Genomic DNA, 27,693 nt, shown 5'->3' on the forward strand with positions numbered 1-27,693 from the left:
TTTAACTTTTACTTATTTATTTAATTTTTTATTGTCTTGAGGAAGATTAGCCCTGAGCTAACATCTGCTGCCAGTCCTCCTCTATCTGTGCCCATCTTCCTCTATTTTATGTGTGGGATGCCTGCCACAGCATGGCGTGCCAAGTGGTGCTATGTCTGCATCTGGGACCCGAACTGGTGAACCCCCGGCTGCCAGAGCGGAATGTGCGCCCTTAACTGCTGCACCACTGGGCTGGCCCCTATTTTTAACTTTTTGAGAAATCTCCATACTGTTTTCCATAGTGGCTATACCAGTTTGCATTCCCACCAGCAGTGTATGAGGGTTCCCTTTTCTCCACACCCTCTCCATCATTTGTTATTTTCAGTCTTGGTGATATATAGCCATTCCATTGGGTGTAAGGTGATATCTTAGTGTAATTTTGATTTGCATTTCCCTGATGGTTAGTGATGATGAACACCTTTTCATGTGCCCATGTCTGTTCATATCCTCTGCCCATTTTTTGATCTGGTTGTTTGTTTTTTTGTTGTTTAGTTGTGTGAGTTCTTTATATATTATGGAGATTAACGCCTTGTTGGATATATGATTTGCAACTATTTTCTCCTAATTGATGGGTTGTCTTTTTGTTTTGATGCTGGTTTCCTTTGCCTTGCAGGAGCTCTTTAGTCTGGTGAAGTCCCACTTATTTATTTTTTTTCTTTTGTTTCCCTTGTCCGAGTAGACATGGTATTCAAAAAAATCGTTTAAGGGGCCGGCCCAGTGGCATAGTGGTTAAGTTTGCACGTTCCGCTTCGGCGGCCTGGGGTTCGCCGGTGTAGATCTGGGTGCAGACATGGCACTGCTTGGCAGGCCATGCTGTGGTAGGCGTCTCACGTATAAAGTAGAGGAAGATGGGCACAGATTTTAGCTGAGGGCCAGTCTTCCTCCACAAAGAGAGGAGGATTGGCAGCAGATGTTAGCTCAGGGCTAACCTTCCTCAAAAATAAATAAACAAACAAAAAGATCCTTTAAGACTGATGTCAGAGTGTACTGCCTATATTTTCTTCCAGAAGTTTTATGGTTTCAGGTCTTACTTTCAAGTCTTTGATCCATTTTAAGTTAATTTTTGTGTATGGCATAAGATAATGATTTGCTTTCATTCTTTTGCACATGGCTGTCCAGTTTTCCCAGCACCATTTATCGAAGAGACTTTCCTTTCTCCATTGTGTGTTCTTAGTACCTCCGTTGAAGATTAGCTGTCCGTGAGCTAATGTTTTTCTAATGCCTGCACGGTGCTAGGCATGTTCATTACGTAATCTACATACCAGTGAGTTCCACATTTGTGTCTCCAGTCAAAACCCTCATCCTAAGACTATTGGATTAGTCTTGTACATTGCACCAGAGAACCTACACTCACCCTGCCTGTGTCGTAGTCAGCTTGGGCTGCTGTAGCAAAATACCATAGACTGGGTGGCTTAAAAAACAGACATCTAGGGGCCGCCTCGGTGGCACGGCGGTTGAGTTCGCACGTTCTGCTTCAGCAGCCCGGAGTTCGCCAGTTCAGATCCCAGGTGCGGACATGGCACCGCTTGGCAAAGCCATGCTGTGGTAGGCGTCCCACGTATAAAGCAGAGGAAGATGGGCACAGATGTTAGCTGAGGGCCAGTCTTCCTCAGCAAAAAGGGAGGATTGGCAGCAGATGTTAGCTCAGGGCTAGTCTTCCTCAAAAAAAAAAAAACCCAAAAAACAAAAAAAAACCCAGAACAGACATCTATTTTCTCACAGTGCTGGAGGCTGGAAGTTCAAGATCAGGGTGTCAGCATTGTTGGTTTCTGGTGAGGATTCTCTTCCTGGCTTGTAGACGGCCACCTTTTTGCTGTGTCCTCACATGGCGCGGGGCGGGGCGGGATGGGGAGAGAGAGCTTGTTCTCTGGTGTCTCTTCTTATTGGGGCACTAATCCCATCATGAGGGCCTTACCCTCGAGATCTCAGCTACACCTGATTCCCTCCCAAAGACCCTGGCTCCAGATACCATCACAATGGGGGCTAGGGCTTCAGCAGACGATTTTGGTGGGGTACAATTAGTCTGTAGCGTCCTGTTTTATTAGGTTTGCTGTATGTCCCTCACATTTCTGGATCAAAAGCAACTATTTGTTTTGATTTAAAGGATATACTGCTGTAGACTGCTGTGGTAATAAGAATAAATGGAGATGTTGATGCAACCAGTGGTTTCCCTGGAGTACTGGATAGCTTTGAGTAGGGGAAAGCTGGTTTCATAGAATCAGAGACTTTTAAAACTTTTTATTTTGAAAAAGTGTCTAGCTCGGAGAAGAGCTACACAGTGAGCTAACTCTGCGCCCCCTTTCAGGGTGTGCTTCTCAGTGACGGTTTCTTCTGAACCACTTTAGAGTGGGTGCGTCCCTCATGCCACATTCCCCCTGTTGCTGCTGGGTGCATTTCCCCAGCATGAGGACATTCTTCTGTGAAATCCAGGGCCAGGGGCAAATTCAGGAAATTTAACACGGGCACAGTACTTCATCTACTCTGCAGTCCGTATTGCACTTCTGCTAACTGTCTCAACAGAATTCTTCATAGCATTTTTTCCACTCCATTTCAGGATCTGATTCAAGATCACATACTGCACATAGTTGTCATATCTCTAGTCATCATCTTTCACCTGGAGCAGGTCCTTTACAAAGAAATAAAAAGTCTATCCTTTATCACACTGCTTTTTTTTTTTTTAAATATTGACACCTGAGCTAACAACTGTTGCCAATTTTCTCCCCCCCCCCCCCCAAGTTCCCCCAGTGGATAGTTGTATATTTTTTAGTTGTGGGTCCTTCTAATTGTGGCATGTGGGATGCCACTTCAGCATGGCATGGTGAGTGGTGCCATGTCTGTGTCCAGGATCCGAACCAGTGAAACCCTGGGCCGCCAGAGTGGAGTGTGCAAACTTAACTATTTGGCCATGGGGCTGGCCCCCGACATTGATATTTTTGAAGAATACAGGCCGGTTACTTCATAGATCATTCCTTAGTTTCGGTTTGTCTAGTGTTTCTTTTTGAGTATATTCAGATTATGCATCCCAGACAGGAATATTAGAGAAGTGACCTTGTGTACTTCTCAGATTATCCCTTCAAGAGGCAAACCCCAGGGCGAAGCTAATCTCTCACCTAGTCAAGCTGTTGTCTGTTTTCTCCATTGTGTAGTCACTATTTTTACCCCTGCACTAATCAGCAATCTATAGGGGAGATACAAGTCACAGACTTTTAAAGCTGTCCTGCGGTGGAGCTGGTAGTTGGGATGGGGGGAATCTCTGGGTCTGTGGCATTCAGAGATGCATTTTAATGTGTTATTACATATTTGGTTTCCAAATACAGTTTATTTCAAGTAAGGGTTTCCCTGCTCTATTTTAACTTCCTCAGAACACAGGTGAAGAATCTGTTGGATAGAGAGGTCATCAGGGTCTGCCTTTCCACCCCTGGTCTGCATTTACTATTTTGAGTTCTAGTCTAGCAAGCTTTTTATTACCCTCTAAATTGATGGATAAACCAAATTGTGGATAATCCTATATTTAATCTTAAAAATGGACCATCTTTTCTCAGATTTTTAATTAAAATGAAATTTATATCAAAGACATCCAGTACAGGATTTATAGTATGTGTAAGACTAAGATTGTCCTGGGTTGGTTTTTAGGAGGACAAAGACACTGATTCCACCAAAGAACCTCTGGATGACCTTTTCCCAAATGATGACGACGACCCTGGTCAAGGAAGTAAGTGAAGGGAGTGGTGGTTAAATGCAGCATACAAATGGAAAGTGGTTTGTCTTCTTGGGATCTAATTGCCATGATTAGGGGCGTCTTAGTGTGTACAGCCTGCCTCACAGGAGCACATGCACCCTCGGATTGCTTTGTGTTTCTCAAAAGGATTTCCAATCGTTTTCTTGTTGCGATATAGTAATAAGTTAGACCAGCCTCTGGCAAACAGGGGCAGGCGCAGACAGTTCAGACGTGATCCATGGCTTCTTACAGAGTGAAAAGGCAGAGTGAGCTTTCCTGATGCTGAGAGCAGTCTCACTGCAGCGCACTGTGGGGGCATCGCAGCGCCCCCGGCAAGTTACTTACCCCGCTTGCCTAGGGAGTGCTGGATAGGTCTCCATAGTGTAGCAGCTACGTGCGGATCTGCACCAAAGCTAGAGAAGGAAATTTTAACTCGATGATGTCATCTGGATAATTTTCTTTAAAAATATCTGAAGTGAAACTTTCTCTTTATAGTCCAGCAGCAGCACAGCAGTGCAGCAGCAGCCGCCCAGCAGGGTGGCTATGAGATCCCTGCACGGCTGCGCACACTCCACAACCTGGTCATCCAGTATGCCTCACAGGGGCGCTATGAGGTTGCCGTGCCCCTCTGCAAGCAGGCCCTGGAGGACCTGGAGAAGACTTCTGGCCATGACCACCCGGATGTGGCCACCATGCTGAATATCTTGGCCTTGGTGTACAGGCTAGTAGTTTTCATTTTATCCTCTTAATTTTACCTAGAGACAGTACTTTTAAAGAACTTGCTCTTAAAATACGTTTTTATAAACCTGTATAAGCTACTTTTTCAGTCTTATCATTCAGTTCCCTTCACACAGCCAGGGGTTAAATTCAAAATATTTAGCAAGCTCTATAGCCAGGGCATCACCCTGTGGGGACAGACGTTTCCTGGAAGCCCCCCATTCACCTTTCTAGAGGAGCCCACACACACCCTTCTCTCTGGCGAAACTAAACTCTTGATTTTTTTCCATAAGACTCTGTGTACGAGGTTTCTTTTGTCCAGAATAGCTTTCCCACTATGCCTGCCAGCAGCCTTCCCACCTTTCTAGGGCCTTGTTCACTCTCTCTCCTTTCTGAATTCAGGATTCCACTTGCCCCTTGCCCCTTGCCCCTGTTGTACCTTCATAATCCTTTATCTCTGCCTCTTAGGGCACTTGCTCATTATGTTGGGCACTGGGTTATTTGAATTTTGTTCTTTCTTCTCCTGGAATATTGACTCCTTTAGGTTGAGGACCAGGTTGTTTTCGTTTCTCTGCCTCTTGTATTACTCTACCATGTTTCCTGCTTTAGAAGCCCTTGGTAAATGTATTGAGTGGATTTAGTTTGCCCTCATGGCATCAGGAAATGATATGTTGGAGCCCTTTGTATGCTCGTGTCTTTAGCTGAACTAACCTGAAACAGAGCAGATCAGGGTAAGCAGGGAGCTGAGGAGGGAGAAAGTATTCACACAGCGGGATTGGTTTACTGTGGCCATTCCAGTTTTGTGTTTTCAGTTAACTATTTCATTTCTCCTCATTGGTGTGGTTGTTTCAATATAACAAACATTTTTTGAGACCCAAGTATATGTAAGACTGGGCTGGTTCCTGTGAGGCCCTAAAGTTGAATACATAATTCCTATTCTCAAGGGGAAACCACAACACTGAATTTGAAGTTCAGAGAATTTAGTTTGTATCTCTGCTAAATGGGGACTAGACAGAGGTGGTTGTTCAGAGCCCTTAGCTTTTCTGAGCCTCAGTTTCCTCACATCTAAAATGGAAGCAGTTATAATATCTGCTCAGAGGGCCAAGGGAAGGATTGTGGGGATGTGACACATGGTATTGCCCGGCAGACATGAAGCATTCAAACAGCATTGTCTAAATTTGTTTCTAAAGGAACTTATAACCCTGTTTAGAAAATAAGCCGTTTACATTCATATGTAATTACAGAAGCAGGAAGACTGCGGTATTGTTCATAAAATAACACAGAAGTGTTCGTGGAACAGAAAGATTCCTTCCAGCTGAGAGGATTAGAGAAGCATAAATGGAAGGGTTGGGAGCACTTTCTGGGGCCTTGAAGAGTTGGTAGGATTTTAGCAAGTAGAGATGGGAAGGGGAGTTGGATGTTTTGGGGCATACTCCTGAAGCCAGTTTTGAAAAGCTCAATGGCACCAGAAAAGCAGTAAGACATGGGGCTAGAAGGGGCTGGGCTAGATCAGAGAGGTCTCTCGGGCTGTGCTGAGGGTGCCTGAGGGGAACAGCGGGCTCTGAGTTGTGTCTTAGAAGAGTCTCTTTGGCGTGGTCCACAGGACAGAGTCGGGGCTGGAGCCTGGAGTCTGGGTGGCCAGTCAGGAGGCTTGCACAGGGTCTTGAGGAGTATGGAGATGGGAACCTGAGCAAGGACAGGGGCAGTGGGGAGGAACAGGAGAGATGAGGGCTCAGTGAAGAGAAAGGGAGCAATACAGCCATAGAGACGTGATTTCTTAAAAAAAAAAAAAAAGAAACAAAGAAGAAAGCACCCTTAACGGCACTTCTTAAAATGAGATCATGCTCTGCAACTGCGCTTTGTTGGCAGCATAGTCTTTCATGACTGCATAGTGCTCTGTTACAGATAGTCCTGGAATTTGTTCAGTTTTTCTGTTGATGGACACTTGGGTGGTTTGCACACTCTTACTGTTATGATTGTAGGAATTCCTTAATCACAGGTATTTTCATTTAAAATCTTCATAGGTTATGCTAAATTTCATTCCAGAAAGGTTTTTAAAAAATTTTTATGCCTACTAACAACATGAGAGCCTCTGGCTAACACTAGGTACTCTTATTATAAATGAGTTAAATAAAAACGCATGCAGAACATACCAGGGTTTTTCTTGTTCTCTGTAAGCATGCATGGTGGTACTCTTAGCACCGTACTGGGTACTGGAAAGACTGGAAAGTCGGTGACCTCTCTTCAGTCTTGTGTTTTTCCTTAATGCTGTCACCTGAGAGTTTATGCACGTCAGTAAAAAGTTTGAGAAAACATTAGTAGCTACATATATATTCACATTCAATACTGCATCCTACAACTGTACCATAGCTCATTATTTCATCATTCTTATATTGAGGGACATTTAATTTTAAGCTTTTTTGGGGCCATTAATGTTATGCTGATGTGAACATCTTTATAAGTTTAGTTCAAGATTTTCGATTTTTTCTTAGGATCAATTCCTAAAATGGGTTAGACTGTAAACATTTTACAATTCTTGGTACATATTGCCAAACTGTTTTTTAGGAAGGTGGTGGCAGTCCTGCTACACTGTCACCAACCTGGGGCAGCATTGGTCATCCCTTACTCTCTATTAATGGAGAAATGCATCATTGTATTTTAGTTAGTGTTTCTTTGATTATATATTTTCAGTCATTTGTGTCCTGCTGTGAATGTTCTGTTATCTTGCCCATTTTTCTCTTAGGATTTTAATGCTTTCAGTGGTATACTTTTGTTTTCATTTTGAGTTTGAATTTCCTTGTGGGCTTGTTATATGAATGCTGGGCCCCACCCTTAGAGTTTCTGATTCAGCAGGTCAGGGGTCGGTAGGGCTGAGTTTATAGCAGGTTTCAGCGGAGTTTGATTGCTCTCAGTGTGGGGCCACTGCTGAGAACCAGTGCTCTCACTCTTGGTGAGACCTCACTATTGTCTGATTAACAGTCCCTGATGTTTTATGACATGTCATAGTTTATGAAAGTACTGGGTATACCTTCTCTCATTTAGCTGTTGCAACACCCTTAGGTAATAGTTGTTACTGTTTTTCAGTGTCTACCAGTTTTTGGTTTTTTTTTTTTTTTTTTTTTTTTAAAGATTTTATTTTTCCTTTTTCTCCCAAAGCCCCCTGGTACATTGTTGTGTATTTTTAGTTGTGGGTCGTTCTAGCTGTGGCGTGTGGGATGCTGCCTCAGTATGACTTGAGGAGCGGTGCCATGTCTGCACCCAGGATTCGAACTGGCTAAACCCTGGGCATGCTGAAGCAGAGCATGCGAACTTAACCTCTCGGCCACAGGACTGGCCCCTGTCTAGTAATTTTTGAAACTTTATTTCATACTTGCTGACTTTCATTAGAAGTTTGAGCCAGTTTATAATGTGTAATAGGATGATGAAGGAAGGAAAAAACCCAATATACTTGGTCAGAATTAGTGTGCTTCAGAGGTTCTAGAAGCGTTATTAACCCTGTCCATGTTCTGTAGGGCAAAGCCTTGCTGGGCAGCTCTAATTACTTAGTTGAGAAATATGTGTACCTAAGTCTCATATAGCAAATAAATCCTTTGCAATCACAATGTCCATTAGCACACTTAAACCAAGGGGAGCTAGGCTGGTGGTGTTTCTGTCTTGCCACAACAAAAAAGATCCTCATTCCTCCTTACTCAAGGAAGTGGTGGCAAATTATATACCAAATTAAGACAGTACAGTGTATTGTATTTATCTTTTCAGTATACAGGTAGTGTATCATTAGCTTCTTAGAGTAACTCTGGGAGTTAGGTAACGTGCTTTATAGATGGGCCAACTGGAACTGCAGGAGGCTAGTCCTAAAGCCACATAGCTGTTAACTGGCAGAACCCAGGCTTGGATGCTGGAATCAGTTCATCTGATACCATGTGAAGCTCCGTCCACTGTTCTCGACTGCGTCACTTATCCTGTGTGGGGCAGCTAGCATGTGCAGGACAACACTGCACTGTGGGGCAGTATTGTCCCAGTGATCTAGATGGGAGGACCAGGTTCAGAAGCTAAGGAGGCCTGATTCTGGCTCATCTTGCCAGTACATTTATTGATGGAGACTTTCTCTCTTACACTAGTGATGTGTTTAATAGTTTTAATAGCTGACTTTTATCTTTTAAATAGTTGAAGCTTAACTTTTATTTCTGTAGTTCCAAAATTACATTTTAAAAAGATGTAGTAAGCTACATCTAAAACAGTTAATGTGTGTTTTTCAATTTAGAGACCAGAATAAATACAAAGATGCAGCAAATCTACTGAATGATGCCTTGGCTATCCGTGAAAAAACTTTGGGCAAAGATCATCCCGCGGTTTGTATATCTGGTTCTTTCGTTCTTTTTATATTTTATTTTCTCTAATTGTTTTTTACCCAACTCATTTTAATATTAAACTCAACAGGGAAGGTTTAAGAGCTGCCTTTTCACTAGATGGCACAGGTAGGAGTCTTCACTTACTTATACCAGTGATACGCTTCAGTGCTGATGACTCATACTAGCCCATGCCAGTGCACACTTAATTTGTTTATCAGCACCACCTCAAATGGATCACAGACTGTATTTTTTGATCCTAAATCAAATCGCATGTACTTCTATAAATATTTTTCTGAAGAGTTTATATTCAGATTTGCATACAGATCTGTTTTGGTTGGCTTTGTGACTTCCAGTGAAATTAAAAAAAAAAATCAAGATCATGTTGATGTTGATTAATTATAGTATTCTGCAATGTTACTTCGTATGATCTATCTGTATTACAGTCAATTGCTCTTTTGCTTTTAACTGACGTCATATTCCTTCATCCAGCTAAGAGCACTTCACTGTACATGGTGGGTATAAATGAACACGTGGTGTCTAAAATCCTTTCCCTTGGGGTTGTTTACCATTCTTCCTGATTCCCTCTGTGTTGATAGGTGGCAGCAACTCTCAATAACCTTGCAGTGCTCTATGGCAAAAGAGGGAAGTACAAGGAAGCCGAGCCGCTGTGTAAAAGAGCTCTGGAGATCAGAGAAAAGGTGCGGGCCAAGGGGGGGCTGCTTGTTCTCTGAGATGAGGTGTTTTGTGCTTTTTAAAGTATTTCAGTTTAAAATTTTGAGAAATGACCACTGTGATATATGTCATTACTGACCATTTACTGAAAATAATTCAATAAGGTGGACAGCTCACAAAACACAGCCATACTGGCTCATACAAATGGGTGTGTAAGAGGTGTGGGTATTCAAAGGGTGGAGCTTTGAGTCTGCATGCCCTCCCAGCCTGAGGTGGCTGAGGAATGACTCTGTTGAGGAAGGAATTCCTGAGGACTGAGGTGGAAAGCATGAGGGCATTTCATTTGACAATGGGGCATGTGCCTGTCAGTAAGAAAACATTAAAATTTAAAAATAAATTCACCAAATATGCTTATAAAGCTTAAAAAATGAAATAATTATTTTCATAACTAGAGATTAATTCAGAGCTATAGATTGAGTCAATGTCATGGCTATTTAATCCCAGCTGCTACAGTTTATGGTAATTAGGTATTGAAAAAAATGTAACTTGTGAATTTCAGCAGTACTGTGTATGACTGTTTTCAAATGTTACAGAGACTCAGCTGTCAGGTCCATGCCATGAATGACCAAGGGTAATTTTGTAACTTGGTATTTTTTGTGATTATTTATCAGTGATGCTGAGAGATTAATCATTTAATTTTGAGCCCTATGACAAGGAATTGGGTAAAGGAAAGGGAAAAGGGTCTCATTACCAAATTATGCAGGTAAAATTGTATCATGTTGCCATCCACATAATATTTCTGAAATAAAATGGTCAGATTTTGAGTGGACTGGGGTTAAAATTGGAGAACACAAAAATATCAAATTAAAGATAATGAACTATATATGATTATCTGCCAGATTCCTTCATATATATTTGCTCTTTCATTCACTCATTTAGCAAATGTTTATTGAGTACTTGAGAGCCCCTTGTTTGGTTAGAGTTGTTGATTTACAAATCAGAGATGCAGTTCCTTCGCCAGGAGCACAGTCCGCTAGACAGACCTTAGGAATGCAGGGTGCGTGGCTTCTAGGATGCAGCTCTGGGAGAGGATGGAGCAGGGCCTCCTCTAAGTCCAGGGCTTCGGTGTGTTGGAGATGGCTTCCCACAAATGGTCGGTGTTTGAACTGAGTCTTAGGTAACTGAGTTCAGAGTTTCCCAGGAAGGGAGAGAGGTAGGAGATGCAGAAAGGGGTGGAGAGAAAGCGTGCCTCATTGGAGAGTATGTAGGTCAATGAGCAGAACTGAGGATAAATTGCTTGTTCAAGGTACTGTGGAAATAATTTCATATTTATTCATCTATCTGTGTGCCAGCACCTTTCTAGATGCTGAGATTATATCAGAGGAAGACAGACAAAGACTTGGCACTCTTGGGGCTTATGTTTTAATGGGTGAGAGTCAGGTAATAAAGGACTAAATAGGTAAATGAGAGAGTTTCAGGTAGTGTACTTGCAAAGAAAGAGAAAAACGAGGTGCTGTGCTTGTGAGTTAACTGGGTGGGGATGGGCTGAGGGCTCCCTTAAATTGGATGTAGGGAAGTTCTCTCTGAAGGGGCCGGAAGGGAGACTTGAAGGATAAGTAGTTGGGGGGTGCGGAGTGGGAGAAGAGCATCAGGCATCTGGGACAGCAAGTTCGAAGAGCCCTGAAAGCCATTTCAGTGAGGGGAAGGAGTTTGGGTGATTGTAGAGGACCTCCAGGTCTGAATGTGAAGGGATGTGTAGGCTGAGCTGAAGAGCTGGAAATTTCCTTTGAAGGCTTGTACGGATAGGAACAAGTGTAACACGGTAGTTAGAGCCAGAAAGGGCTGGGTTTAAGTTTGGACTCTTCCAGAACTTGGCAGCCAGGTTAACACAGCCTTTATAAAACCCAGTTTCCTCATCTTCAAAATGTGCAGGATAACGTTACCTACCATGTAGGATTATTATGAGAATGTCTGTAGAGAAAATTGGCACAGTTCCCTGCCTCCCCACAAGAATGAGAGTTCAGTAAATTCTGGTTATTTTTATTGTTACACAGCGTGAGAAGCCATTTAAGGATTATAAGCCTGAAAATGAGGCATAGTCATATTTATGTTTAGAAAGATCCTAGGGTGGAGAATGGGTTGGATTGTAGTGAAACCAGTAAGTGTTTTCTAATACACTGTTTTTTATTTTCAGGTTTTGGGAAAGGATCACCCTGATGTTGCTAAGCAGTTAAATAACTTGGCCTTACTGTGCCAGAACCAGGGCAAGTATGAAGAAGTAGAATATTATTATCAAAGAGCCCTCGAGATCTACCAGACAAAACTGGGACCCGATGATCCCAATGTGGCCAAGACAAAAAATAACCTGGTATGTTGACAGAGGTACAACTCTATAGATAGAGCCAGAATTGTTTTCTTTCTGAAATATGAACCTTGTTTCATTATTTAACCTGTAGATAAGAATGTGTGCTTCATTTACATATTAAGAATACTAAGTGTTTTATTTTATTTTATTTTAAGGCATCCTGCTATCTGAAGCAAGGAAAATTCAAGCAAGCAGAAACACTGTACAAAGAGATTCTCACTCGTGCACATGAAAGGGAGTTTGGTTCTGTAGATGGTAAGATATACACTCCTGTTTCAAAGCAGATATAATTGTAGGATGCATTAAAAGTAGTGATTTCCAGCTTGAACTTGGTAATGCCCAAGTCATCACAGTATTTTCAAGATAGAATTTGATTTTAATTTTAGAAATGATTTTTCAAATAGCGCTTAGAGGAGAGGATATGACACAGCCTGAGTGCTCATTGACTCATCAGTTTATCCATTCATTCATCATCCAGTGAACATGGTGAACACCTGTGTTCTTGCCTGGCATACTGATAACTCAGTGGGTTTGTGCACCCTGTGGGGTGGGGTGATGGCCACCTGCCCATGTCTTTCCATGCTGACCTCTCCAGAGTCCGTACTTGCTTCAGGCACAGTTTAGACACACTAACTCCACAAATCCTCCCTGCAGTCGTTAATGCTTTCTGGAATTGTTCTGTAATCCAGTGGTTCTCAAAGTGCTGGCAGGGACCAGGAGCATAAGCACCACTTGGGACCTGTCAAATGCAAAGTGTCGCCCTGTCCCAGGCCTGCTGGATTGTTTCACTGTCTTAAACCGAGGCCTGTCTCCTTTATATTCCTTCAAGTATTATAGGTGCGTAATACACAGTTTGGGAATAAATATTTTTATAGGATTTAAATTGCTCAATTAAATGATGTTTGTATGTTACATAAGGCATTTTTTTTTCCCTCCATCAATTATTACATAAGATGTTCAGAATGAGGCCAGTTGTTACTAGTGTGCTGGAAACCTTAGAATGTGTAGGGAAAGAGAGGTTTTGGTTGATAATTTTTTTTTTTGCTGAGGAAGATTCACCCTGAGCAAACGTCTATTGCCAATCTTCCTCTTTTTGCTTGAGGAAGATTTGCCCTGAACTAACATCCATGCCAGTCTCCCTCTATTTTGTATGTGGGTCACTGCCACAGCATGGCCTCCCATGAGTGGTGTAGGTCCGTGCCCAGGAACCAAACCCAGGCTGCCAAAGCGGAGCATGCTGAACTTAACCATTGGACCACGGGGCTGACCTCAATAAAATTTTTGTCTTACAGAGATTTTCTGAAATCCACTTTGGAAGAATCTTTGGAAAGTATTTTTGGTTTTTTTCCTCTGTTAATAATCAGTGGAGCAGTAAATGTCTTTTACTGTCAGAAGATAGCGATGCCCAGGTTCGTCATGCTGAAGTTGGGTTCTGTTTGCAGTTGTGTGGCAGGATAGGACCAACAACTGACCTCCCTGGCGTTTTGTAGTTTATGGGGAGCTTGCCTCTCCTCATCTAATTGCGGAGGCTGTGCTGGTTTTGTAGTGATTCCAAGGCTGTCTCTTTAAGGCTGCTTGTAAAAAATTCTACTCTTGGGGAAGACTTGTTTCCTTGTGGTTTGCTATCTTCTTTCTGCTAAAAATAATAGCATGAAGTTCAGTTAATTGGACTAGTTAAAAACAGTTTTCTATACTTGGATTTATCCTCCATACAAATGTTAAAACGTAGGACAGAAAGGCATTTTTTCTTTAGGCAAGATGCAAATGTGTCCTGTGATGCTGTTGGGGCGTGACCTTCAGTCTCACAGGGCCTTTTGTTTTTCACAGTGTGCACACTGAAATTTGTGACCTGGTTTGTTGTCAGGAGATCAAGCCCTGTTAACTGTGGTGTCTGCTTAGCTATTCTAGCAAGAGAGTTAGTTTAGTAGATGGAGCTAAAACCACACTACATAACATATTAGTAAGTTTTAAATACTGTTCAGTCTTTTAAAAACAATATTTAATCACTCTTCTATGACATCATGAGTAATAATCATAATAGTTAACCACGTACTGGTCTTTCAGTTAAGCAGTTTAAATGTATAACCTTATTTAATTTTCTCAACGCTCCTGTAAAGTGGGTCAACGTTACCCCATGTTAGGAGGACACTGCAGACTAAGTAGCTTGCCCAAGGTCGGTAGTTGATGAGTGGTTGGACTGGGTGGGAGTGCAGGTCTCTTCCTCCAGAGGCTGAAGTAGGTCCTCATGGTAAGAAACCTCAAAAATTCATGGAGAGATGGGAATGTGAAAATCACCCATAATTTCATCACCAGGGTATCTTTTAATTTTTTTGGTGTTTTCCTTCTTTCTGTGCCTGTTGATTTACATTATTGAAGCCATACTTTGTATATAATCATGTCTACTGTTTATTTTCCTTTATGCTTGCAGCATAAGCATTTCTCATGTCATAAAAATATTTTCATCAGCTTCACTTTTAAGACTCTCTGTCCTCCGTGGTGTTGGGTACATAAGTTGTAGAAATGTTGGATGAGTGGTGTCAGTGTTCTCAGGAGGTGAGAGGACTCTAAGGGAATACTGATTGGCATCTCTTCCAGTTTTGCTCTTAATATCTTACTACCTCTTTTTAGACTTTTGTTTAATGCTGGACTGCTCAAATTCTAAATACTCCCATGTGTTATGTGAGGATTCTAACATTAAAATGTTTCATTTTAGGGACCCTAGCCTGTGGCAGGTTCTTTTGATGGTTGCCTACACTGTCTAGGTACCTTTGATTCTGCGTCTTCTCCTCACAGTGCTGCACATGTCAGCCGTCTCCTGCTTGTATCTTGTGATCTAGTTCTGTCTTCATAGGCTTTCTCCTCCCTTGTGAGCCACATCTGTCCAAGTTGTAAGAAGTAGTATCTGAGGAGGATCATATAAAAAACAAAACAAAAACCTTGCAGTCACTGGAACTTGACAGCTTCTACTCAGTGGGCTCTCTTCTTCAATTTATAGTGTTATTTTTTCTTCCCCAGATGAAAACAAACCCATTTGGATGCACGCTGAAGAAAGAGAAGAATGCAAAGTAAGAATATACTATTTTGAGAGATTTTGTAAATGAGATTTTCTAAATTGGATATATTGCTTTCAAGATAATTATTCATTTGAAATTATTTGTTATAATTTAGGGAAAGCAAAAGGATGGGACATCTTTTGGAGAGTATGGTGGCTGGTACAAGGCCTGCAAAGTTGATAGGTATGTCTGTTTCACTGAAAACACCAACAGCTGTGGAAAGTACTAATGCTTTAAAGGCAGCTTGTGAATGACTGAATGTGTAAAGTTCCTGAGGGTGGTGTGGTTGCACAGTCCCATATTTTCCCCAAATTCCAATAAAAAGTTCCATGCTTTGTAAATGAGATAATCTACAAACACAAAACCCACTGTAATATGGGTAAGATAGGAGTTTTGTCCATTAACACTATTTTGTCCAGGCCTCACTACCGCATTGCAGGAGAAAGAGACAGCTAGATAAAGACACAGTAGTTAAGGTGGCCATAGAGCAGACTCATGGGAAATAGGCCAGCAGATGTGTAAAAGCCAGCACTTTGCAAATATGTGACCGGGATGCCATGGGGAGACCCTAGGTGCACACCCCCCTTTCTTCGAGGCCCTAGGGTCTCGATATCTGCAGAGGGCTGTGTGAGCTCCTCCGAGACCAGCTCTGTGAGCCTGTGCTTGCTGCCTCCACGCCATGGGCTGTTGCAGATACCTTTGTTCCCTCTTCTGACCTGAACCCCTTTCCTGCAGTCATTTTCCTATCTTCACTTTCATGCATCCTTTCAGACTCAGTTTACTAGTCATCTATTTCAGGAAAACTCTTTGAACCCCTAGTTTGGAATAAACCCCTCCTCTGGGTTCCATGTAGCACTTACCGTAATGTCTTAAATTTATATGCTTTGTTTCTCCCACTGCTGTGTAATTGTCTCAAAGACGTAGAGTATAGCTACCTTATTTCTGTGTCTAAAGCACCTATCATTAGTAAGAAAAATGTATCTTGAAGTACATATCTATACTAAAGTGAACTAGGTTTGTTTTTAGTTCTTTAGTAAGACTGCTCGGTCAAGAGTACAGAAAGACACCATCCCTGTCCATATTGTTTATTCTGGCTTCACACATGCAGCATTCATTCTCTGACTCAGACCCTGAAGATGGTGAGGTTTGGATTCGTTCTGCTTCCCCCTCTGCCTGTGGAGAGAAGGGAGAAGGTGAATAGCAATGTTAAAAACACCGTGTCCTCTTTACCGCTCAGCACAGGATAAGCTCTGCCTCCAGGCGAGCATGACCCATCACAGACGTTTCTGTGGACACAGTGGCTAGGAATGGATGAGAGCAGCACAGCCTGGAAGAGGGCAAGGGCGTGTCCCCCAGCCCTGCAGAGATGTCTTCAGCAAGCGGTGCCAGGGTCAGCCGTGATGGCCCCAAACAGCACTGGTAGGCAGGCAATGCTTGAGATAGCAGAGCTTCTTAGAATTTTACAGTTTAAAAAATTACCATAGATATTTAAAAATTATTTTTATCCAGACATAAGTCTCTTAGTCCTTTAGATTATGTGCTGTTGATAGTGGTTGCTCTAAAACTTATATTTAATAGTTCTGTGTGTTACATGCTTTCTTACAGTCCAACTGTTACAACTACTTTAAAAAACCTTGGGGCACTTTACAGACGTCAAGGCAAATTTGAAGCTGCAGAAACATTGGAAGAAGCGGCCATGAGGTCACGTAAACAGGTCAGTTAGATACCTTCTTTTTTTGTTTGTTTGTTTCACTTTTTAAAAAAGATTTTATTTTTTTAGAGTAGTTTTAGGTTCATAGTAAATTGTGAGGAAGGTACAAAGATTTCCCACATACCCCTGCCCCTACTCATACATAGCTTCCCCAACCATCAGTGGCCCTCAACAGAGTGATATACCTGTTACAACCAGTGAACCTACGCTGATACATCATGATCACCCAAAGTCCATAGTGTACCTTAGGGGTCACTGTTCTCGTTGGACGTTCTGTAGGTTTGGACAAATGTATGATGCCGTGAGATATCTTCTATTTTTAAAACTTATCTGTTAGAACTTTGAGTTTAATGATTTTCTTTCGTGTGACTTATTGGAAGTTTGATTTAGAAATAGAAAGTTTTTAATATTTTAGTTTGTACAAATAAAATTACATCGTTTAAAAGACCATAAACATGATACCAAAAGCACAGCAGCGAAAGAGAAACTCAGCCAATTGGGTTCACATAAATTAGAGATGTTGTACATTCAAGGACACTATCAAAGTGAAAAGACTCCCGCAGAATGGGTGAAAATATTTGCAAATCACATATCTGGTAAGAGTCTAGTCTCGAGAATGTGTAAAGACAGAAGGACCACCTGATTAAAGATGTGAGCAAAGGACCTGAATAGACATTTCTCTGAAGATGATACACAAATGCCAATAAGCACATGAAAAGGTGCTCAGCATCATTAGTCATTACGGGAATACAAACCAAAACCACAGTGAGATACCACCTCACACCCACTAGGATGGCTAGAATCAGAAAAACTAAACAAACAGAAAATAAGTGTTGAAAAGGAGGTATAGGAATTGGGACCTTCATGCACTGCTGGTGGGGATATAAAGTGTTGCAGTCACCATGGAAAACAGTTTGATGGTTCATCAAAAAGTTAAACATAGGGGGCTGGCCTGGTGGCGCAGTGGTTAAGTGCACACGTTCCGCCTCAGTGGCCTGGAGTTCGCCAGTTTGGACCCCAGGTGCAGACATGGCACCACTTGGCAAGCCATGCTTTGGTAGGCATCCCACATACAAAGTAGAGGAAGATGGGCACGGATGTTAGCTGAGGGCCAGTCTTCCTCAGCAAAAAGAGGAGGATTGGCAGCAGATGTTAGCTCAGGGCTAATCTTCTTCTTCTTCAAAAAAGTTAAACATAGAATTACTGTATGGCCCAGCAGTTCCACTCCTAGGTTTGTTTATACCCAGAAGAATTGAACACAGGTACTCAAACAAATACAGTTGATTCTTGTTATTCCTGGTAGTTAGTTATGTTCTGTAAGTTGCTGTGAACACTGAATCAGCAAATACTGAACCACTGCTGGTAGGGGAAAATACAGAGTCAGGCTCCTGCCAGCCTCTGATCACATTTATATCAACTAGACAATATGTAACCTTGTTTTATGTGTGCTTTTATTTAAAAACACCTTATTTAGTATATATACTGTTGATTCATTGACGTCGAATTCACAGCCAGCGGCCTCCCATTCACGCCTGAGGAAGCTCACCTGATGCAGGTGTTTTCTCTGTGAGGCCCAGCCCAGCCTTCCTGTGCTTAGGAATGCTGGCCGGCACTGCAGCACAAGAAAGCAGAGTGTCACCTTGCTCAGTTTTAGCTGGGGACGTGCATATCCAATGACTCAAATTTTTGGCCACTCTGTGCATGTCTACAAATAACTGCCAGCACTGTGAGTGTTGATTTGGGGATCACAAGTACATTTTGGCAGTTAGCTGAGTTCACAAATATGACTTCTGTCAATAATGAGGGTTCACTGTCCTTGCACACATGTGTTCATGGCAGCGTTACTCACAGTCGTCTGTAAACATGGAAACAACCCACGTGTCCATCATAGGGTGAATGGATGAACAGACCATCATGGATCCACACATTGGAATAGTATTTGGCAATAAACACTTATGAGCTACTGAAGCACTTTCCTTCATCAACTGAGGTATTTTAGTTAAGCTGCACTACAGTTTGTAAGGAAAACACGGGAAAGAGGCTTAATTCTTGCTGTTTAATTGCCAGTTTTCAGAGTAAGGAGTTAATGTATCATTATGTATGTGTATGTATGTATAGAGATGACAGTTTTGGTTGTATATTTTCAGGCCTGGAGGGGCAAGTGTGGGTTTTTTCCACCTGAATGGAATATATGTGGACTGTTTTCTGGCTGTTGGTTTATGGCCACTTTTTGGCTGGGATTAAAATTACCCATATATGCCTTAGAATTTTTTTCTTTCAAGTAAGTCTCTGCAGGGGCTGGCCCCGTGGTGTAGTGGTTGAGTTTGGCATGCTCCGCTTTGGTGCTTCAGGTTTGTGGGTTTGGATGCCGGGTGTGGACCTACACCACTTGTCAATGATGCTGTGGCAGTGACCCACGTATAGAACAGAGGAAGATTGGCAACAGATGTTAGCTCAGGGTGAATCTTCCTCAGCCAAAAAAAAAAGTCTGTGCAGAGTGGTTAGAGAAGACCTGACAGAGGTATTGTCGATGGTGTTCTCCTAGCTCGTGCCCCTGGAGGAACCCTTTCTGATGTCCTGTCATCCTTCGTGGGTCTTCTGACTCTGAAGGGCTGCTGCTTGGGGCTTTGTGATGTGGGGTCGGGAGCCCTGGCTAGGATCTGGCTTTGTGGTGCTGCATGGGATTCCGGCACAGACTGTGCTGTCTGTGTCACCCTGGGAATGGAGGGTGACTTAGATGGTCGGTGGTGCTCATTCTGGCTCTAGAGTGCTGTGAGCTGTCACCATCAGGAGTGAAGTCAACAATCCAGGCTTTGTTTCAAGGTGCCAGACGACGTTTGTCAAACGAGCAGAGTCCAGAGTCAAGAGTTGCAGAAGTTTGGAAAAAAAAGGAGTTTCTAGTGCTTTACTGAGAATGTTCCCTTTCTGCCTGGTGAGGGCCACAGCTGGCTTCGCTGTGAAAGTCAGAGCAACACATCGTCTGTTTGGGATTTATGTCTCCCAAGGAGAAACCTGTGAAAGTCAGCAAAAGTGCAGTATTTGCATGAGCTGTTTGGGTTGAAATCCCGTGTAGAACATAAACATGTTGCGTCTTGGTCGTCAGGTGGTCCTGAAGTACGCATGGAGAACAGTCCCTGTTGGGTTGTAATCCCATCATGTTTTAACTCAAATAGATGTGAATAATCGTTGAACAAACAAGATGAGTGCTTGCTGTCATTCATCACTTTCTAAAAGTGTGACAGGATGCTCTCAAAGTGCCTTTTATAGATCAGTGGCTAGTTTTCAAAAATGTTCTACTGAGCATAAAGTAATACATGCGTTTTCAATCATGGAAGCAAGAAACACAAGAGACTTAGTGTTAAAGTGTTAAAAGCTGGGCATTTTCCCAGCATACCGTGAACCTTTCCAAATTATAGAGAAGTGGAGAGAATTTTACACCTGTATACCTGCCACGTAGATTCTATTGTGAACATTATATATTTAGCACCTCTCACCCACCTATCCATCCATCAGTCCTTTTGTTTTCTGAAGCATTTCAAATTCGTATACATCAGTGCATTTCTTTCTGAATACTCAAGTGTACAGATCATTAACCGGAGCTCAGTATTTGTAGGTTTTTACAATTTGAGGTAAAGTTTGTATATAGTGAAATGCACAAGTCTCAAGTGTACATTCCTGAGAATCACTGTTCTCATTTTTTCCCTCTAACGTTTAAGAACTGTTTTTATTTCTGGTGAAGTTTATTTATCTTTGGAAGTCACTGATACAACTTGAGTGCTAATGGATGAACCACTTTTCCCCTGCCTGGCTCACAGGGCCTTGACAATGTTCACAAACAGAGAGTGGCTGAAGTGCTGAATGACCCTGAGAACATGGAGAAGCGGAGAAGCCGGGAGAGCCTCAATGTGGACGTGGTCAAGTACGAGAGTGGCCCTGACGGAGGGGAGGAAGTGAGTATGAGCGTAGAGTGGAATGGGGTAAGTACAGTACACAGTTGCCAGCGCGCTCAGGCAGGGCTTGTCTGTCTGTGGGCAGCGGCGGGGCCCGTCTCCTACCGGAGTGCTTTCCCGCAGCTTCCCCTGTCTTGTGTGCTAGACATTCTACTTTTCTCAAATTAAGTACCAATTAAGCTTTTTGTAAGTTCTTATCTTCTCCTAATACTGAAGTCTGTTATTTGTTTGAAGTGGTAATTTTCTTCTTTTTAGGAACCCGTGAAAGCTGTTTGGCTTAACTTTGAGCACTTAAATGCTGATTGAGTGTCCTGGTTATTTAAAGCATAATCCATAATCTGATTTTATTTTAATATTAGGATTAGCGTGGCAGATAACTAACTCGCTTTTTTAACTTACCCATTTTCATTGCTAACTCTAGTGCTCTTAATTTCACTCATCAGGCTACTGTAGATTTTGTTAGAATTAATCTAAATGCCTTAAAGGGAAATGATGTTTCAAGGAGAAGTTGTCTTTAGAAAAGAACAGGTACAGAGCAAGAACGTTAGGGTGGCTGCTCTTTTGTGTCCCACCTCAGTCCTGAACGTCCTGTTCCCGTTGACGGGTCCAGTGGTTCATTGCTCTTCACAGTTATCTGCCAGAGGTTCGCATCCAGAACACGTGCCTGTATTCAGAAACTGTCAACCCCTGGCGAGGTGCTGCCTCTGAGTTTCCCTGGTTTGTCTCTCTTACCACTGCTATTTATCCACTGGTTGCCAAAGAGCCTGTGACCTTCTGGACGTTTTCTTTCCAGTGAATTTTGGTAACACAGAGGTGACTTTTTTGTACATTGAGCTGGTATCTTTGCAATTTTGCTTTCCTCAGGGAGGATTGAGCGCTGGATCAGCTGGAGTGCGTCCTGGTGCACTATCGATGTTTGGAAGTCGCAGTAGTGCCATTTGATTAGTTGTAATAGTGCACATGTTTGGCCAAGTCGTAGTTTTGGGCTTTCTTAATCTGTCTTTTTGAATCTGTGTATTCTTTGGGATTTTCTATAGCTGTAGCACTTTGGTAAGGATTAACATTCTAAATAGACATTTTGTACAGAGTGTTAGCAGCCAAAATTTCAGGGAGGTCTTCTTGAATGTTTTATCTGGTGACTCCCTTGCTTTGGTTTTTTCCTGTGCCAAGACAACCAATCAGCATCTGCTTTGACCATTCACCCTGTTGGGCAGTCATCCCAAACAAAAACAATGATGGCGGCCCCTGCTCTTGTCCCTGTGCGGCCTGCACTGTGTACTGTACTCTCCCCGTGGTTGCTGTTGTCCTGCATGCTTTACGTGGAGGGCCAAGTCCCTTTTGTCTTTAGAAGCCACGGTACAGATTTTGATACTATTGAATGAAGTTCTGGAGGAACTTTCTCTTGAGACAGTATTTCTAGGTCGATCTTCCTGTGAAATCGTACGATAGTAAAATTGTTGACCCAGAGTTTTATTACTGTCTTCAAGACTGAGACTCAGGGATGTGGGGAGCTGCTTTCATTCCATCCTGGAGGGGCTGGTGGGCAGCGCCCTGTCAGGCCTGCAGGCTGGAAGTACAGACGCAGTGGCTAGAAGCCAGCACTCCTCTGAGTGCGTGCTTGCTCCCCTATCACTTCACGTCTCTTTCTCACTTTGGACGTGCTGTCACTTGGGATGCTCACACACTGGGTTTTGGACACCTTTGTACTTGACTTCTAGACACTAGTGGCTCTGTGTCTTTGACAAAATCCACCCCAGGGCACATCGATCGGCTGTGGGGTCGATTGACTGCAGAATCTGGATCTTGGGTCATGCAGTGCAGTGGTTCCTAAACTCATAGCGGAAGGAGCCCTTTCTTCAAATGGAGTCTTACATAAAGCAGCAAGTAAATAGAGAACTGCTTGGATTAACCGGGCACGGGGCAGCCGAGGGCTGGCGCTCTCCACACTGGTCCCCTGAGGCTGCTGCTCAGACTCAGCCCCCCACCCCGTCACCTTCGCGGGAAGGCCATGCCTCTCACACTGGTTTCCTTGAAGCCTGAGGTTCTGAGAAGGTGGGGCTGAGCTCTCCTGACATTTGATTTTAGTTTTATTTTCAAAGCATACTTTTGTTGTTTAAGAAGAGGCAATAAAGGCAGTATGCACACACAGGTATTTTTTTAAATCGACTTTATCGAAGTATAATTATATTCAATCAAAGGAGCCCATTTTAAGCATCGCCTTTGATTTAGATGTTAACGCACTGCAGTCCCCGCATTAGTCTTTGTCCAGGTGTGAGGATAAAGCGTCTGATGCTGTCTCTGTGTGAGTGAAGATTTCCCTGAGGTGACAAGGCAAACGCTTGAAGGACTGTTAACATTTGCAACCACTTATCTGTATGCTTCAAGATTTTCTCAGTGTTATCACTCAGGATAAAATACAGGAGTAAACTGGGAGTTGAGGTAGACGTCAAGACTAGACCTGTCATCTGTAACTTCATATTTCAAATTGTGCATTTTGTAAAGGTAGCTTCATTGCTCTTATTAATTTATTATCATAAGAACCCGTTATACATTTATAGTGAGAAAAGACCATTCAGATTTTGTTTTATATTGGGCTTCTGTATTAGATTTTAGTTTTTTTTGGTAAGAAGTACTATTTTTTTTTTGGTGTGGCTCCAGATTTTAATTTTTTAAAACAGGGTTTCACTGCTCTTTAAAAAGTTTGAGGGGGCTGGCCCCATGGCCGAGTGGTTAAGTTTGCATGCTCTGCTTCAGCGGCCTGGGGTTTCACCGGTTCAGACCCTGGGCGTGGACATGGCACCGCTCGTCAGGCCAATGCTGAGGTGGCGTCCCACATGCCACAACTAGAAGGACCCACAATGAAAAATACACAACTATGTACTGGGGGGCTTTGGGGAGAAAAAGGAAAAATAAAAAAATATACAAAAAAACAAAGGACAGTGTGGTCAAAGATAAGGCACACTAGGTTGTAATAATTATTCCCTGTGGATACTGAACGTCTGGGTCAGCACAGAACTGAATCACATGCTATTAAAACAAGAGAAGTAAGCTTACTGCACATATGCTAATAATCCATATGAAGTTTTTTGATTTAAGTCTTTGGTTTTTTTGATCTATTTCTTTCTTTCTTTTTTTTTTTAAAGATTGGCACCTGAGCTAACAACTTGCCAACCCCTTTTTTTGCTTTTTTTTTTTTGCCTTTTTTTTTTGCTTTTTCTCTCTAAATCCCCCCCCCAGTAGATAGTTGTATACTTTTAGTTGTGGGTCCTTCCAGCTGTGGCATGTGGAACACCGCCTCAACATGGCCTGATGAGTGGTGCCATGTCCGCGCCCAGGATCCGAAGTGGTGAAACCCTGGGCTGCCAAAGCGGCGTGCACGAACTTAACCACTCGGCCATGAGGCCGGCCCCTCTTTTTATTTCTTTTTTTTTTTTGAGGAAGATTAGCTCTGAGCTAACATCTGCCAGTCCTCCTCTTTTTGCTAAGGAAGACTGGTCCTGAGCTAACATATATTCCCGTCTTCCTCTATTTTATATGTGGGACGCCTGCCACAGCATGGTTTGGTAAGCAGTATGTAGGTCCATGCCCGGGATCCAAACCAGCAATCCCCAGGCTGCCGAAGCGGAGTGCACGAACTTAACTGCTGCACCACCAGGCTGGCCCCTTGATCCATTTCTTTTTTCTTTTTTGAAGAAGATTATCCCTGAGCTAACATCCACCACCAATCCTCCTCTTTTTGCTGAGGAAGACTGGTCCTGAGCTAACATCCATGCCCATCCTCCTCTACTTTATATATGGGACGCCTACCACAGCATGGCTTGCCAAGTGGTGCCATATGGGCACCTGGGATCCGAACTGGCGAACCCTGGGCCGCCGAAGCGGAACATGCGCTCTTAACTGCTGCGCCACCCGGCCGGCCCCTATATGTTTCTTGACAGGGTAGATAATTTGTTTAGGGAACTACAATTCTGTTCTTTAACTATGTACCATAAAGAATGTGATTAAAGTACTTGAAAAGTAACTTCTTCAAACTTAGTTTTTTATAAAATATGCAGATCTAAAAGTCACTGTCAAGATAAGTCTGAATTAGTTCTCTTATGGTCCTACTTCTAAAACTGAAGGTTTTGTGTGCAAAGGAATCCTTTCTGGATAAGACGGGATTCCCTTTACCCTCTGTCCACGGGGCTTTATGTTAACTGTGAGGCCGCATGTGTCCGTCACTGGCACCCCGGTCCCACCGGGATGTGTGGGAGCCTCCAGGCTGTCCCAGTGTTAATTGTATTTACAGCAGGCCTACTAGACCAGCAGGAAGCATCGCACATGTCACATTGCACATGGGAGCTCAGGTCCTGAAGTCAGGCTTCTGTCTGTGCTGTCCTTCCTGTTTGTGGGTTGCTGGTTCTCCACTGGGGTCCTTCAGAAGCAGCCCCACCCACACCTCCCCATTCTATTCACTCTGCTGCCTGTGTTAATATTTCTAAAAGATTTTTAATACATTAAACTCTTACCTACGATTACTGTGGAATGGGATATACTGTTAATTAGAAATATATTTTTATTTAAAAAAATTATATTCAGAATACAACTAGAATAGACCAAAAAAAAAAAAAATTAAAAACACCAAGTCACCTGAAATCCATAGAGAATTACTGCTGTTTGTTTCTTAATCAGTAGATTACACTCTTCATTTCTGTTCAGGAGCCCACTTTTCTGATGTAAATATTCTTCATGGCAGTATAAAGAAGCAGACTTTATATTTTTTGGACTTGTTAGAATGTAGTGAAATCTCCCAAACTCTCATGCCCGTATTGAAGAGAAATCTGCCTGGGTTTGGGGCGGGTTTGCAGCTGTCCTTTCCACTCGTTCTCACGGGCGAGGGTCTGAGGTGGTGGGTGCAAGGAGGGTGCGAGCCAAGGGCCACTCGGAACCCAGCTGGCAGCCAGTGGCGGGAGATAGGGAGGGGGAGAGGGTGGGAGTGTGTCTGTGTGTGTTTAACATGAAATACTTTTGGAATTTGAGTGAAATTACTCTCCTGTGTTCTGCTGAGTGTCTAATACAGGAATATTATAAACAACACTGCTGTAGTGTAGCACTCAAGTTTGAAATGAACAGCAGCAGTTGTACTATTTATGGAACTGTGTTAACATTTTAACATCGTTTTTCTGAAGAGCAGCAAGAACTTATGTTTTCTTGTCCTCCCAAGATTTGTGGGGAGTTGGTAACAAGTTTTATTTTTCCATTTTAAAGATGAGAAAAATGAAGCTCGGGCTGGTTAAATGACTTGCTCAGCGTTCCATGGTGAGTCAGAACGGGCAGGGGCTCAGGTCCCCGCTGTCTGGGGCTTCGGTACGAGACCGTCGGGTTTCCAGTCTGCCGGGACCCAGGATGCATTGCTGCCTGTGGAAATCCATTTCCTATAATTAATTTTATTTTGGATTATCAACTGCATGTTTAAAATGTGCTGTAGACTTTTAAAGTCAGTGGTTTCTTAAAGTTTCTGAAATGTCTAAAATGTTAGTGCTTTTAAGAGAAAGTCCTACCTGATTTCAGAGAGAACTTTGTAGTTTAGAGATATAAAAGGATTTCTGTCAAAGCTAAAGCTTAAATGAATGTGCTCTCCTATGTGTAGCCTTTCCTTTGGTCACTATCGATGTTTTTCATTGTGGAATCTCCTTTATATGTGATTACTTGAAAACCTTTTTCTAGTAAGTATCAAGGAGGTTTCTAGCACAGTGCTAATCCATGCTCTGAAAATGTTGAATTTTATTTTGATGATGGTTAGGCATCACTAGTCTAGATTATGTGAAAGACAACATAAGGTCCAGTACCTGTTCTATACTGGGCTGATAGAAACAGGCAGAAGGTAATCCCCAATACTAAAGCGATGAAAATGCTGCTAAGATGTTGTGACCTAGAAATACTGTAAGCCAGGCTGTGCTAAGTGGGAAATGGGCCCTTTTCTCACAGTGGTCTCATCTGGGCTCTCTCTCTCCGTTTCTGTCTAGCAGGCCTAGCTGCCTTGTGTGACGCTCACACTGTCTCCTGCATGGCGGGCGGCGCCTCCTCCAGCTTTGCTTCTCTCTCCAGTGCTGACTGCTGTGTTTCAGTCCCCTAGGATTCCTGTCAGAGCTACGCCTCTCTGTGACTGGCCGTTCCTTTTGGTGCTGCTGTCCTTTTGGGGGGTTCCTTATCTCTGTATACATGTAGCTTTGCCAGATATGTACTTAGTAATATAAACTGTATTAATAAAAACCATTTACTGTGTAATACATGAGTTTAAAAATTAAGAGCGATTAGCTGTTCACTCTGATAAAAGGTAGTTAAAAATACCCCACAGGTGTTATTGCAGTGGCATGACGGTGACTGTTGACACTAGGTAGGCTGTAAAAGTAGGGCATGTGCTGCTCCCATTGTACTCAGAGACCTGGTGAGGCCACCCTGGGCTCCGGGCTCTCCTTTTAGGATCACACTCAAGTAGCATTTGCTGTGTAGTCTTTGTGTGAAATTTTGGCAATTCTGCTTTTCTCTACTAATCTTAAGTGTTCAGTGATTTGTGTATTTGTGTCTTTCTAACTTCTAATAAACTCACTCCAACTGACCTGTGTCTTGGTGTCTGTCTGCTTAGTAGAACTTCTCACTCTTTCCATGGAATGCAGCATTGCATAGCTTCTAGAAGGAACAGGGCTACTGTTAATCTTACTAAGTGATTCATTCTGAGAATAAAAGTTGCTGTATACACATTTTTTTCACTCTGTGTTTTTGATTTTCATATCCAGATACTGCCAAATGTTTCACTTATTAATGTCTGAATCAATGATGATGAAAGCTGGGTACTTTTTTATTTGCTTTCTACAAGGTGTGTGAGAGTTTTTAGTTATTTGTATAGAATGAGCATTTTGTTTAATTTTCCAAGCACATCTATCATCAACATTAATAAAACCGTTCTTTAAAATTTACTAAAGAAACAGTACGTCTAAGTATTGCATTTAGATGAAGTTGTTAAAAGGAAGTTGCCTGTCAGATCTGAATGTTCAGGGCCCGTATGGTTACATGGACCAGACGCTTCTGTGCTCACTGAACGTGGGGTCTGACTTTGGTGACAGTCCTAGACACGCTGCC

General features: G+C 42.6%; 1 protein-coding gene across 29 annotated transcripts in view; it reads left to right on the top strand.

Moving 5' to 3' along the window:
- The window catches only part of KLC1 (kinesin light chain 1), a 64,649-nt gene that overhangs the window by 24,055 nt on the left and 12,901 nt on the right, over window positions 1-27,693 (top strand). For 5 of the 29 annotated variants that reach the window (XM_023628483.2, XM_023628484.2, XM_023628486.2 and 2 more), the window contains exons 4-13: window positions 3,673-3,751; window positions 4,253-4,478; window positions 8,736-8,823; window positions 9,420-9,521; window positions 11,690-11,863; window positions 12,016-12,115; window positions 14,876-14,925; window positions 15,029-15,096; window positions 16,519-16,627; window positions 20,440-20,601. In XM_023628483.2, coding sequence (XP_023484251.1) covers window positions 3,673-3,751; window positions 4,253-4,478; window positions 8,736-8,823; window positions 9,420-9,521; window positions 11,690-11,863; window positions 12,016-12,115; window positions 14,876-14,925; window positions 15,029-15,096; window positions 16,519-16,627; window positions 20,440-20,601 — 1,158 coding nt within the window. Of the gene's footprint in view, window positions 1-3,672; window positions 3,752-4,252; window positions 4,479-8,735; window positions 8,824-9,419; window positions 9,522-11,689; window positions 11,864-12,015; window positions 12,116-14,875; window positions 14,926-15,028; window positions 15,097-16,518; window positions 16,628-20,439; window positions 20,602-25,821; window positions 25,873-26,579; window positions 27,173-27,693 lie in introns of those variants that run through there. The other 24 variants (XM_070249329.1, XM_023628485.2, XM_023628491.2 and 21 more) reach the window with 14 other exon arrangements.

This window comes from Equus caballus, chromosome 24 (genome assembly GCF_041296265.1).
Source record: "Equus caballus isolate H_3958 breed thoroughbred chromosome 24, TB-T2T, whole genome shotgun sequence".
NCBI lineage: Eukaryota > Metazoa > Chordata > Mammalia > Perissodactyla > Equidae > Equus > Equus caballus.